Raw genomic sequence first — 14,464 nt, 5'->3', positions numbered from 1 at the left:
TGATGCGATGTGCTTTGTCGGGTCAGAGGCCCGGCTCCCTCATAGCGCTACAAGAGCGTAAACTGACGTAGGGAGGGAGAGAAAGAGGCACCGTCGTGTTCTGCATTCCAGGGAGTTCAAGTTGGAGCGAAGTGCAGACGAGCCATGGAAGGATTCTGTGTTCTGTTTATGGGTGGATTTAAAGGAACGGTTCACCCCCAAATCAAAAATTCATGTTTTTCCTTCACCTGTAGTGCTATTTATCCATCTAGATAGTTTTTGGTGTGAGTTGCAGAATTTTGGAGATATTGGCTGTATTGCCATCTCTTGAATATAATGGAACTAGATGGCACTTGGCTCAAAGTGCCAAGCAGCAGCAATGTCTCTTTCCAGAAATCATTACTCAGTTAAGATAATCCACAGACCTTGTTGTGAGTAGTTTCATGTAGGAACTATTTTCATTTTACTGTCCACCAATCGAATCACAGTACAGAGGGAAGCGTGCATCTGTTCATGGACAAGAGGCTCATGACTTGTCCTTGTCAGCTGAGCTGTAACCTCTCATCCATAAAATCAATCCGAAAAGATCTGGGCTGACAGTCTAAACAAGGCCATTGTTTCATTGATGGAACTTCTTTCTTTTTCCAGAATAAGAGGATCAGCTTTCTTTGCAGTGATAAGGCCATATGCTGTGCCAGTTTTAGTTTCCTTAAATCTTTAGATTTGTGCTGTGTATTGGCAAGAATCTGGCAGTACAATGCATATCACAATCCAGGGGTCACGATTCGATATATTATGATACTGTGTGCAAGGTGATATATTGTTATTAAGTCTAATTTTAGGAAACGTGTCATATCTTAAATGTACTATGAATGAATGCAAAAAATCGATATAGTTATTGTATTTTGTGACAAAATGCATAGCTGTGACATAGATTACCTTCCTCTGAGTAGCATTTTTCACAGATTAGGTTTTAAAAATGTCTAATTTGTAATATTAGTTCATTTTTTACTCCTTTGATACTATACATCACCTCGTGGTAACCTGTCTGCCTCTGGCTGGCTACTTGAGACTGGTGCTGCACATACAACCAAATCATCAAAGCAAAAATTGATAATCAAATCGAATGATAATCAAATGATAATCAAATGTAGAAATTGGAGGACTAATTTTGCTATTTAGATGTTAGCGTAGCAACCAACAACAGTGTAGGTAGTTCCAGAGAGATAAAAGGAGTATTTTACTTAATGGACACTTACAAAATGGCTCTGGTGTTTTTTGTAAAAGGTTTCTGGCTGTATTCAGTAAAAGGGCTACTTAAATCATGCAACTGGTAAGTAAATGTCCATCGTTCAGAGCAGAGGAGCTTTTCAGTTACCTTGCGAGGCAATGGGATTTGCGAGATCATGAGAGAATGGAAAAGATGTTTTCTGCTTTTCTCCCAACTGGCTTTGGCTAGACTTTGATTTACCAACTGGCTCCGCTGGTAGTAACCTGACAGGCCAGATGGTTCGTTACACAGAACCAAAGGATTCTCGCATAATGTTGTGAATCCAGCTGCCTCGCTAGATGGTTCATCCTATCACCCGCCAAGTGTTTTTTGAAAGTGCCTGCCCTTTTCCAAACAGTTTCTAGGTGGTTCTGTGTGACAAACTATCTGGCGTGTCAGATTAGCTTCGCATAACAAGTTGAGGCATATTGTTTTCATTTGTTTTATTACCACCTCCTGGACTTGGGGAGCAGAATAACCCACAAAAGAAAAAAAAGAAGAAGAAATAAATTAGGTTATAAGAATCATCTGTTTATGGTGATCACTATTAGTGGTTTCCACTGTTGTGATAGGATATGTTAGGGTAGGGTAACTGTAGAAAAATGCAGTGTAGCAGTGTTATCCTGTGGCTTCTCGCCCCAGGTTGTTTGAAACCTCCAGCAGCTGTTTGTCTCATTGTATAGATTCAGTATTTTCTGTTAAAAAAAAAAAAAAACCTACTACACAGTGATCTTTTGAAATGACCTTTTCTTCTCTCCAATTATATTATGAACAGGATCTGTGGGACTTTACATCAGCTTATCTTTCATTTGAAAAGCCCTGATGTCAACAGGCCAGGAAGCCTGGGCATCATGAGGTGTTTTATGAAATTCACAGCAGTGTTGCTGTGGGTTGTTTTGAAAAGATTTTCTTTCCACAGAACTCAAGCAGGGTGTCTGTTAATCTTAAAATCTCTACCCTGCCCTTCCTCCTGCTTTTATTATCTCTTGCACTTTTTCCTCACATTTCTTTTGCTGCTTTGCTTTTTTTTGGTTTCTGGAGCACACCCAGACTGCATGGGAGGATTAGTTAACCCCTCAACCCTGTCCTCATTAGGGCACAGTCTCTCTCTCTCTCTCTCTCACACACACACACACACACACACACACACACACACACACACACACACACACACACACACACACACACAATCTTTACTTCCTCTATGTCGTGGAACATGAAGTTTCTTTTGTGTGTGATGTAGTTTGACATGGGAGTTAGAGACGCTGCATTGCCTTCATGTCTCTGCCTCTCTGATCTGCTCTCCTTCCTCGTGTGTCTGTGTGTGTGTGTGAGAGAGGGAGAGAGTGTGTGTGTGTTTTGCGTGATGCTGAAGGGAGATGGTGACAGGTTTCTCCTTTGTTGAGGTTCAATTGCTGTCTTCTGAAGTTCAGACTGGTTTGTTAAAGTGCCACTCAGGGGCTTCTGCGGCTGTCAGCAGAGTGGAGTGGAACAGTCTGTGGGTGTGAGGCAGCAGCCGGCTCCACAGCTACAAAGAACATCCTTCTTTAGCTCAGGCAAACAGACAGAGGGGCTACAGACCAAAGACACCTGTGGAAAACAGGGAACACCTTAAACTAAAGCAGAGCAGACAAAGTCGTGATGTAAATCCCTCCTGCTCCTCCTCCTTGCTGCCTGTGCAGTCTGATTTCCATTAAATACTGTCTATGAAGCTTGAGTGAGACAATATTTTGGGAGTTTAGGATACCCCTTATCGCGAGATCACACAAGAATCCATCTTGCCAGGCTTCACGTTATCTGCTTGTGTCCGCACCAGAAGTGGTGCAACCAATCAGCATCCTAGGAGGCACTACTGATTTAAGGTGTGACAATAGCAAGAAGCATCCAAGAAAGCAACTTGTCTCAAACAAACAATGGTGGCTCCAGAAAGGGTTAGTGAGTATTTCTTCTTCAAAAGAAGAGCAAAGAACGACACTGAAGGCCTTTTTTTCAGTCTTCTATAACTGGCTTCTGCAAGAGTTGGAGTTACTAACTGGCTCCCCTGATAGTCCCTGACACAGCAGATGGTTTATTACACAGAACCGAACCGGAAATCTTGCGTGAATTTGTGAATCCAGCTACCTCGCATGGTAAATTGCCTTCTATGTCACATGGTTGTTTGAGCTGATTGGTTAAAGTTAGCTTATGTTGGACGTGATAGACAGATGCTTCATCCAGTCATCTGCGAAGTACATTTTGAAAGTGCCCGCACTTTTCCAAACAGTGTTTAAGGATGACTATGCAGATGGGTCTGTGTGTGTCAGGTTAGTCATACAGCTGCACTATCTCTTGAGATTGTGATGCAACTTGGAACGTTTTTTTATTGTGTTCCAGTTCTGAAAATCTTCTCCAGAAACCATGCCGATGATGCCGATGATGCTGTTTTATGGTTGACGGCCTTTTTATAAACTTCTGGTGAGGGTTCTGAGGATGAGTGTGCCAAAGAGTAAGCAGCCAGATAAGGTTGGACCCTTGATGTGCTCCACTTGTTTCTAGCGCCTCAGCTGCCACTGAAGTGGCAATTGTAATGTGAATCCTCAGATTTTTTCAGTCAACATGCTTATGCTTGTTTGTTATTTTACCATCTACTGTAGAACCCAAAATACTTCCACACGCTGCTTCACATGTGCTAAAGTGTCATGACTATCCAATAAGCACAGCTTTGCTTGCTGGTGTTCTATATTTTTATTTCTTAAGGCAGAACTACTTCAAACTGTAAGATTTAAATATTTTACATTTTTAAGTCAGGTCACTAATGTTTGTGTAGCAGTGTTATCCTGTGGCTTCTCCCCCCAGGTTGTTTGAAACCTCCAGCAGCTGTTTGTCTCATTGTATAGATTCAGTATTTTCTGTTCAAAAAAAAAACCTACTACACAGTGATCTTTTGAAATGACCTTTTTGCTTCATTTTTACCCATGTTCCAACAAAAGGTCAAATTTTAAATAAAAATGGCAACCCTAGTGTGATAAAACTTCATCATATCTAATATCTACTAATTTTTCCCCCTTAGAAATGTCCTATTCATTTTTTTTTCCAAGTTGTAAACTGTTTGTTATGATCCAGAATGAATGAGCTGTTAGTTTTTCTGGTTTGGCTTTACTCGATGGACAAATTACCCTCCATAACTGCATCTTCTTCGATTTCTGATTGCACACTAACTCACACTTCAACCCCAGGCTGTTGGATATTGAAATCACGTCTTTGATCTGCTTTCTGATCGAAGTTCCACAGTGCCATGTGTTATCGCTTTGTAAATACCATGTTAAACAGTGTGAACTGAGAGTTGAGTAATGCTTTTCAAGTTAACTCTGTATAACTCATATTATACAAGGGAAACTCGTTCCAAGTTACAGTGCTGATAGACCGCTCGAATGAAGAAATGTACTTGATACCTCACTCATGGTGGAAAGATAAACCAGCACAAAAATGTTGCAAAAAATGCCAACATAAACCAATATAAACCACTGTGTTTCGAACAAACACATCACAAAGACATTACACAAAAAAGTAACACTGGCATTTTGGAACATCAAATAGTAAATTTAAAGGGTTACAATTCTGAAAATGAATGAATAATTGGTATTAATGATCAGGACTGATGTTGGTTAAAAAAGTTAATTCAGTCAAAGTAACCAAACTAGCATTAAAGGGTTAAAGATCTGAAAATGAATGAATATTTGTTAGTAATAATTAGAACTGATGGTGATGTTTAAAAAAAAGAGTTCAGTCAGTTTGGAAAATTATATTGATGTAAAAAAAATTTCTGGCATGTTTTCTACACTGACCATTTTTTGTCCGGAAGGTGCTCAATGCTCGATTTTTCCTATTAGCCCAAAGAGTTAAACTCTGAGCAAGGCATCATGGGAAATTATCCAAATGATGGCCGTCAGCTGCAGATGCAAATGTCACAAGCCACAATCCTACAGCACCTCACAATGGTTGAAGGACAGCATTACACATGTTACATTAAACAAACTACACAAGCTTTCCAGATGTTTGAACCTTTCACTTCTAAAGTTACATTTTAGCCTCATGTAATCTAACGGATACCAATAATAATCATAATAACAATAATCAAGAAAAAAAGAGCGCCCGTATTGGTATAGTGTCTATATTGGGAGATATCCAAATTCAGTTTTCAAAATTGGATCAAAAAAGTTCTAGTTCATTCGACTGTATTTGTTTTCTTAGGTCTGAGCCCAGCCTCACTCTAACTCTGTGTTTGCCTGTGTGTCCACAGGCCTTGTTGCAGGCCCACGACGTGGTGGCCCACGAAGTTTACAGTGACGAGGCTCTGAGGGTGACCCCTCCACCCACCTCGCCCTACCTGAACGGGGACTCCCCAGAGAGCGCGAACGGCGACATGGACCTGGAGAACGTCACCAGAGTCCGCCTGGTGCAGTTCCAGAAGAACACGGACGAGCCGATGGTACGCAGCTGAACATACCTTCTGCACTCATTCACACATTTCCACTAGATGACACTGGCGCTCATGGTTTAGACCTCCTGCACTGTATCATCCACTGGTTCCACATCTGCATGTGTCTGTGTGTTAATTCATGCAGGGTATCACGCTGAAGATGAATGACTCAAACCACTGCATCGTTGCAAGGATAATGCACGGGGGAATGATCCATAGACAAGGTACACACTTCTTCTTGCTCACCACTGACATTTATGCCCATACCTTGATAAAGGGCACTTTATGAATTGCTTCCTATAGGCTGTATGACTCAGGTTCACTATTCACAGACTGATAACCAAACCGAACATGGACAGAGAGCCATGCCTTGTAAAATTGTTAAACGATTTATAAGAAAAGCAGTTATGATTTCTGTTTGACTGTTTCATACTGACTCACTTCTGATGTCAAATGGCACAATATCACATCTCTGGCCGTGTTGATAAAGACCGGGAAGCACGAGAGGTCCCACAATACGATATTATCACCATGCTGAGGTCACAAGATGACTTTATTGCTATTGCTAACATTTAACAAGTATTGCTGTAATATATATTGTTATTATTACATTTTTTCAACTGCAAATTTATGCCCCCAAAGGAAAACCTTTTCCAACATGTTTTATCTATATACAGTTTTCAGTCTATTAATCTCACTTCAGTCATTTTTATTTCAGCAAAATGAGCTTGGACAGACCAACACTGTCACAAAAACAAAAAACAAAACAAAAACAGTCCTGCAGACCAGGGCCGTTTCTTGGCATATGTGGATTTTGCGGTTGCACAGGGCCCCCAAAGTCACCAAGTGCCCCCCCAAACAGTGTAATGTAGTGATGATCTGTATTCAGTAGCAGATCTGCCATTCAGTATCCCCACTGCTATTCAAAGTAAGACTGTCACTGTCCAGAGATCAGCAGGGAAGCTTTACTTAGTCACATTATTTACTGCAAATTAATTAATATTTAAAATAATAATTTTAAGGAAAATGTAGTATCTGTCTCATTTTTGACAGATGTTTAATACAGATTCAGTTTTCACAATTTTCTTGGTATAAGGGAGCCCCAATGATTCCCATTTGTTTTATTTTCTATAGGCTTAAATCAATGAGGTCAACCTGAGATTTTGTGATTTGAATTTGTTTAAAAAAAAAAGGATGTTTGCCACATATCTAGCCTCCTTGCCATTTAAAGTTCACCAGATTGAATGTATTAATTGTTAATTGCATGCCCATGGTCCACTTTAGAAGGTTTGGAATCTTCCCACTATTGTTTCAAAAAATAGCCCCCAAAAAGCTAGAAACAGCCCTGCAGCTGATTGTGACCTTTGTTGACCTCACCAGAAAAAACTCTATAATATTGGTCTGTTATCAGCCAATACAGTCTTTAGAATTAAATATCCTATCAAAATATCTCATCAATATTCACATCAATATCAATCGTGTCTGTATTATATCAGTACCAATATGATAAAATAAATCTTTAATTATGGATGCACTATGTGGAGGATTTTGATTTATCTACAACGGCTAGCAATGTTGCTATTTCAATGATTGCTCAGTGTCACGTGAGGAGGAACCAAATCATATTCCCTCATCATTGTAAATTGAATTTCCCATCTTCAAAGCTGATCGTTACGACAAATTTGTAAAGAACAAAGAGAAACGGTGGGGGTAAAAAAAAATACTGTCAGGAGTTGTTTTCTTATTTTTCCTAGTGAATGCATTCATTTTGAAAAGCATTGTTTTTTATGTTTTTTATATTTATCTGCCAGTGGGCCTTCATCTACTCTAAGAGTAGGCAGAATTATACAGGAGGGACTTGATATTCTCTGTAGCTAGGTGAAAACGTGTATATATCGATTTTGGCAATCTGCCAAATTAGGAAACCATAAGTATATCAGTAAAACTTCAATACCATGTTTCCTTATTTAATTCACATTCACAATATTAATAATTTATATAATAAAAATACATACTTGGACATCATCTCTGTATTGAAACAACATTACCACATAAAATATTGTGATATTTCTACTGTATCGATTTCCGCCCCTCCCTTTATTTAATAAATTCAAAAACAGATTTACTTAGCATGAAATGTCAGTGATATAATGTACATGATGTAGAAGTGGGACAGGAGTGTTTGAGATTTTCTTTTAATATTCTAAATGGACAGTCAGAATAAACAAAAAATAAACTCCTCCTCCAGCTTCACTTAAAGACAGAAAACAGGATGCCAAGTGTTTGTACATGCATCCGTTTTACCACATTTCACCAGCTGCTCTTCAGGCTGAAGGCAACACTTGGTCTGTGTTTGATTGTGACTGCAGCACACAATTAATTAATTCCCAGTTGATGTATCATGTGGTAATTGGAAAGCCACCTCAATTACAATGCATGCATTTCTCTACTATTGCTGTGATGGGAAAAAGCAACAGAGGCCAATGAACTGTGTGGCCTTGTGAAGAGGAAAACCTCTTTCTCTGTCTCGAACCTCATTCTTTATCTCGAATGTTTTCTCTTTTCCTCTCAGGAACATTGCATGTCGGAGACGAGATCAGGGAGATCAATGGCATCAGTGTGGCCAACCAGACTGTTGAGCAGCTGCAGAAGATGCTGGTGAGTGTGTGCCTGTGCGTCCAGCATGACTAAAGCTACATTTCCACCCAGAATACCCTGAACTCTAAAGGCTCATTTATGCTCCCTTTATGTACAAAAATAAATTTGTTCTAAACTATATTTCTACTTCAACTAGGTCCTACAAGGACCAAAAAGGTCCCTTCAGCACATTGTTGCTGTTTCCACAGCCATCTAAAGACCCACAAAGATAAGGCATATTAATCTGCCTTTCCCACATTTAAAAGCAACAGCTGTATTTATACATAATTTTTACGTGCAGCTGTACAATAATGACAACGCTATATAAAGTGATGGACAGGCATTTTTGTCCCGATTTTGTGCTCAGTAGGGCCCAGACTTTGTCATCGGTCCATTTGTTTTATACTTTTTTTTGTAACTTTATGCTGACGTGTTGAAAATCAACAAAAAATGTTTTTAAAATTGATGGCTGAAATAAAATGCTGCAATACTGGACCAATCAGAAATGTTCAGCGCCACAAGCCCCACCCCCAAAGTTCTTGCACTTTTGGAAAGCAGTACCAACAGAGCAGGGACTTATTGGGAGCTAAAATAATGTCCCTGGAAGTTAATTTAGACCCTGGTTCTCCTGCAGTTCCTCCAGAGGTTCTTAGACCCTGGGGAGAGTTCCTGCAGTGGACATGCAGCTTAAATTTGTTGCTATATGCTTCAGTGTATATCTAGATTGCTGTGTTTATCAGCAAAATGTTGAACTTAAGATAAGACAACCTCACAATTTTTATGTGTGTGTGTGTGTGTGTGTGTCCACAGAGGGAGATGCGAGGCAGCATCACATTCAAAATAGTGCCAAGTTACCGGACGCAGGGCTCCTCGTGTGAGGTAACACCTCCTCCTCTTCCTCTTCCTGCCTTCTTCACTGCTAATCGTGAACTCCTGATCTGATTACTAACTGCTCGCCTGGTTACTGAGCGTGTGTGTGCGTGTAACCCAAGTATGTAGTGTATATGGGGTGTGCTGTGTGTGTGTGTGTGTGTGTGTGTGTGTTCTCTGTGTGTGTGAGTGTGTTTTGCTGTGTTTTGCTGGGGCTGGGTCAGATTTTCAGCACACCAATTTCACAACCAAGATACCGGAACCTCCCTCTCCCCCTCTGGTCCAGGAATGAGCCACACCTCTCTGTGTGATCCCGTCCTGCTCCTGCCCACAGACCAACCACCACAACTATACACACACACTACAGGGGTGGACAGAATAACAGAAACACATTGTAGTTCAATATCTAGACAGTTAATACAAGTCTAATAAAGCTCATAATGTTTTAACATTTTGTTAAAAGGAAATTCACCTCATGTGGATGTCCAGTCAATGTTGATGGTAAATGTAGTCAACTGAAGCAGTAAATTTCAATTGAAAACATTTACCATCAACACTGACTGGGCATCCATGTAATAAGTTGTCCATTGTCCTGTTAAAGGGATAGTTCTGATTATTTGAAGTGTATGAGGTTCTTATCTAAAGTCAGTGTATTACCTACAGGAGATAGTGGTCGACACGCTCCCAGTTTGGAGAAGCAGCAGGAGCACCAGTGTGAGAAGCTAAGCAATGTGCTGGTGTGGACAGAATTAACAGCAAAACTTATTTTCGACACCTGAAAAAATAATATCAGTAATGTTATATGTAGAATATTTTCACCACTTTACCTTGTTTTCAGACAGCCTTTTCTTGACAGGAAACAGTTACATAAGTCAAATATCACTCTTGCATAACTGGACCACTGACAAAATCAGTAATTTTACTTCATAGAACACAGCAGTTACTGGTCTACTGCTACCTTGATGTGTTAGTTTTGGCTCCTCTTTGCATTCAGTGAATCCAAACTAACCTTTTAATACACCAAAGTCATACAGTAACACAAACAAATTAAGAATTAAGGCAGTGGTAGAGCAGCAACTCATGTGCTCTGAAAGATAAAGGCTGTCTGATGACAAGATAAATGGTTGAATATATTTTGAATATAGTGTACACCAGGAAGGAACTTCATGGTGGCCATGACAGCCCTGCTTAGACTAGTGTGACAAAAGGTGTGTAAATATAGACAGTGCCAACATGACATAACTTTCTTTTTATGAAGCCTAATGATGCTCTACAGTTCTGTGGTTTACACTGCAGACTGAAGTCTCTGTTCACAGTGACCAACAGACAGATCTGTGTTATATACATGTGTATACATCCTCTATGCAGCATTTGTATTTTAATTACTGACCATGTCCTGTCCCTCTGTGGAAGCGTTTTACTGCCTGTGTGATGGAAAAAAAGATCCTGTAAAGTCATTATAATGAGAAACCTTCTTAAAATAATACGTATAGCAACATGATACAGAAATAAATAAAATATTATTAACACTTACATTAAATTCATTATTCTTTTCAGACTGCTTAAAATCATTGGGTTTTTTTTTTTGATAACCTTGCTGCCGTGGTGTTTGGCCTTTGTGCCCTCAAAAAAGTGAAAAACACCAATGGCCAAGTGACAAACTGATATTGATTTCTTTGCTGGCTAAAATACATTTTGCCACTGACCAAAATTACCAATTTAGAGACTTTGTTTCCTGCATTCTGTCTGCTTTTAAAATGATGAAAATAAAAGAATAAGTAAACAGCAACAACATTATGTTCATTTTATTTTTAATTCTCAGGAAAGAATAAAGAATCATTTGTCCCTCTAGTGTGAAACTTGCGTAAATCTCTGGCATAAACTCATATTCATCAGTTTATTTATTAAACCTGACTTCTCCTCAGTAAGTCTGCTTTGGTGTAACTGTATTGTTGTCTGGGTGGACACAGTAGAGTTTTAGAGTCGCACAGGGCTTACACATGTTGTACAGTGTTAAACAGGTTGTAATGATGAAAAGGAAACAAAGGTGTGAAGATTTGTCAGAAATCAGGAGAAATACAGGAGAATTGTGATCCAATGAAAGAGGGCAATGAAAATGTGAGTCTCCTGGGGAAAATCAGGAAGGTTGTCAAGTATGCTGCTGACCCTGTCCATATCAGGACATAACTTAGCTTCCTACACTGGTTCTCCTGCTGCTCCAGACTGGAGGTGTACTGACCGCCATCTACTGTAGGTAATACACTCACTATGGGTAAGTGCCTCATGCAACCACACTTCAAATAATCTAAAAAGACTGGTGTGTTAATCCAAACAGAGCCGAATTATTTAATGAAGCAAAATGTACATTCATATATCATGAGGACATATATATCTGACAAAAACACACAGTGGGAAATTGCTTTATGCTGCCAAATAACCATCAAGCTAAAGTTGTACTAATCAACTGATAAACAAACATATATTAATATACATATAACATGTTTTATGTATATGTAACTTTTCAAACTAAGAGCATAGAGAGCTTTCCAGTGGAGAGAAAGAAATGTCCAAAAACACAGTATAGAGTACTATAAACACCAGAGCATGAAAGGAGTACAAACCAGTAATTTAGACACAAAAACAATATCAACATACCAAAACTAAATGTAAGGCATTCTAAATCTGAGGCAGCAGTAAATCAAAAACTTTACTGGCACTTGTCATGGATTCTAAAACAGCAGAAAAGGCTAAATCAGGCTAAACTAAGGGGCCTTTTGGGACATCTGTGAGACCTCGTATGTAATTTGTTGGATTATTTTAAAATGGATTGAAAAAGACATCAGAAATCAGTGCCAAAGAATCTAAACCTGGAATGACATAGTAATTATGGTTGTCTTTATTTATGGTAAAACTCAACAACGGCTCACAACAGGACTTTCATTCTGGAAAGGCTTACGCACAAACCACAGCAAGGCAAGAAGAAGACAGAGAAAGAATGAGCAAATATAACACTACAGAGACGACATTTTCATCACCAATAGAAAATTTCATAAATTTCCGTCTAAACAAACATCATTTGTCACTTCACTTGCGAATTATTAATTTGTTTAGAAGCTCGATTTACTTCTTTATTTTCTTCTTAGAATTAATATTTTAAAATACACTGTTAAATTTGTGGAATGTGGAAACTTTTCAGTTGCTGTCACATTTTCTGTTTTCACTTTCACAATTAAAATATTCATAGTCATTTTATTTGAGCTTATCTCAGAAATAATTAAATTTACACACGACTCCTGCAACTTTTCCTCAGTCAGATTCAGGAATTTTTCAAGACACATTTTTAAGCTTTCCAGTCACCTTACAGCTGTGGTAAACTACCCCTACATATTTATATTAATGCTGTATACACAAAATGATTTGTTTGGACTATAAAATGTAAGTGGTGAAAAATGTTAATCAGTGTTTCCCAAGGCACAGGATGACATCCTCAAATGTTTTGTTATTCCCACAACCCAAAAATATTCAGTTTACTGTCAGAGAGGAGTAAAGAAACCAGAAAATATTCATATTTAAGAAGCTGAAATCAGAGAATGTTCACCTTTTTCTCTCTTAAAAATTACTCAAACCCTTCTATCGATTATCAAAAAGGTTGGGGTTAATTTAATAATCAATTAACAATCATTGCAGCTCTAATTTACTCATTTATTTTATATTTGTGTGTACGTTGTTAAATTTATGCAGAAACATTTGTTGCCATCTCATCTTCTCCATTTTCACTTGATTTTCACAGTTCAAACTAAATATTCATAGTCATATAGTCTCACAAATAATTCCTTAAACACTTATTTAAAGTTAATTCTGGCTGTCTTGGTCCTCCAGCACACACACACACACACACACACACCCTCAGACACACATCTCTGTGTGAGATATTAGTGGTGGCTTTAAGCTGTGACGGTCTGTGTTAGGATGTTGGGGATGACCTCATGGTCTGGGCTGCTCAGATGAGAATCTAATGTTAGTCTACCGCCCCCCTGTGTTGATGTAAGAATGTGCAGGCTAGAGGGCTGCTGATGATGTTGTCACCCATGTCTTGTTGACGCATTTCATTACGTCAACACTGTGGTGGGTCTCTATTGTGTTCTACAAAATTACCCTCTCCATCGCCTCCGGTCGCTGCCCAGAACTGTGTCAGTGTGTTTGTGTGTGTGTGTGTGTGTGTGTGTGTGTGTGTGTGTGTGTGTGTGTGTGTGTGTGTGTGTGTGTGTGTGTGTGTGTGAGAGAGAGTGTGCGCGAGTTCATGAATGTTTGTGTGAGATTTGTGTGTGTGGTGGCTGTGCGCTGCTGACCTGTGTGTCTTATTTCAGAAAGAGTCCCCCACCACCTCCATGCAGTCCCCTGCCAATGGCCACTCCAGCATTAACAGTTCTATCTTGGTAAGGACCCCCGCCCCCCCAGAAACAAAACCTCCCCCTGCAGACAGACCCACAACCATTTCTCTCCCCCCCCCCCGATGAGTCTCATGTGTCACGTTGATGTGTCATGGTATTTTTACATGTCGCTGTCTTTCCGTCACCTTACCCGTTTGTCCATGTGGATGTCCATTTCTCATTGTTTGTTTCTGTTTGTCTCTCAGTTGTGTGACAGTAGCAGTAGCAGTAGAATTAGCAGTAGGCGGGTTGTACTGTAGCTCTCCTGGGTCGATCCCGTGTCATTCTCCCAGTTCATCTGTTTGAGCCAAAGACCCCCGTGTCCGATATCTCAGTTCACAAATTGGTGTGCCTCATAAAGCCTGCTGCGTGCTGTGCCTCTTTGCTGACACAACACACCGGGCCCCCCTGCACCCACACTGGTGCAGGGGACGTGCTCTGGGCTCCTGCCGTGCATCACACTAAACCTAATCAGGTTCTGCAGCTCCTTTGTTTCTCCGCCAAGGCTCCGGACAGACACTGTGGTCGTGCTGATGTTGCAGCTGCTTTGCTTGCTCTGTGCTTGCTTGGTTGCTCCACAGCCAGATCTGCTTTAACAGATGAGAATTACTCTCTTCTTTTTTTCCACTTTCCTCTCTCTGTCTATTTTGCAAGAGCAGTAGTTAGACTGCAGATGAATGTGCATGCCTGGTTTAAGTTAAAAAGATATCTGAATGCTTGTTTTACTTTTACTTAATGTCTTATTTAGTATGTGTATCTTGCTTAAACAGAAACTTTGGTATATTTCAGTCTCGACCCTATTTTCCCATGTTTTTGTGT

At 39.6% G+C, this 14,464-nt stretch overlaps 1 protein-coding gene across 6 annotated transcripts in view; it reads left to right on the top strand.

The window, feature by feature from the left end:
- Window positions 1-14,464, top strand: part of caska (calcium/calmodulin-dependent serine protein kinase a) — a 226,006-nt gene that overhangs the window by 190,001 nt on the left and 21,541 nt on the right. For all 6 annotated transcript variants that reach the window (XM_084724344.1, XM_084724346.1, XM_084724343.1 and 3 more), the window contains 5 exons: window positions 5,529-5,717; window positions 5,854-5,932; window positions 8,281-8,366; window positions 9,156-9,224; window positions 13,583-13,651. In XM_084724344.1, the coding sequence (XP_084580470.1) occupies window positions 5,529-5,717; window positions 5,854-5,932; window positions 8,281-8,366; window positions 9,156-9,224; window positions 13,583-13,651 (492 nt within the window). The remainder of the gene's footprint in view (window positions 1-5,528; window positions 5,718-5,853; window positions 5,933-8,280; window positions 8,367-9,155; window positions 9,225-13,582; window positions 13,652-14,464) is intronic.

The sequence above is a fragment of the Lutjanus erythropterus genome, chromosome 8 (assembly GCF_056507025.1).
Source record: "Lutjanus erythropterus isolate fLutEry1 chromosome 8, fLutEry1.hap2, whole genome shotgun sequence".
NCBI lineage: Eukaryota > Metazoa > Chordata > Actinopteri > Lutjaniformes > Lutjanidae > Lutjanus > Lutjanus erythropterus.
Note: the sequence above shows the minus strand (reverse complement) of the source record. Positions and strands in the feature narration are given on the sequence as shown.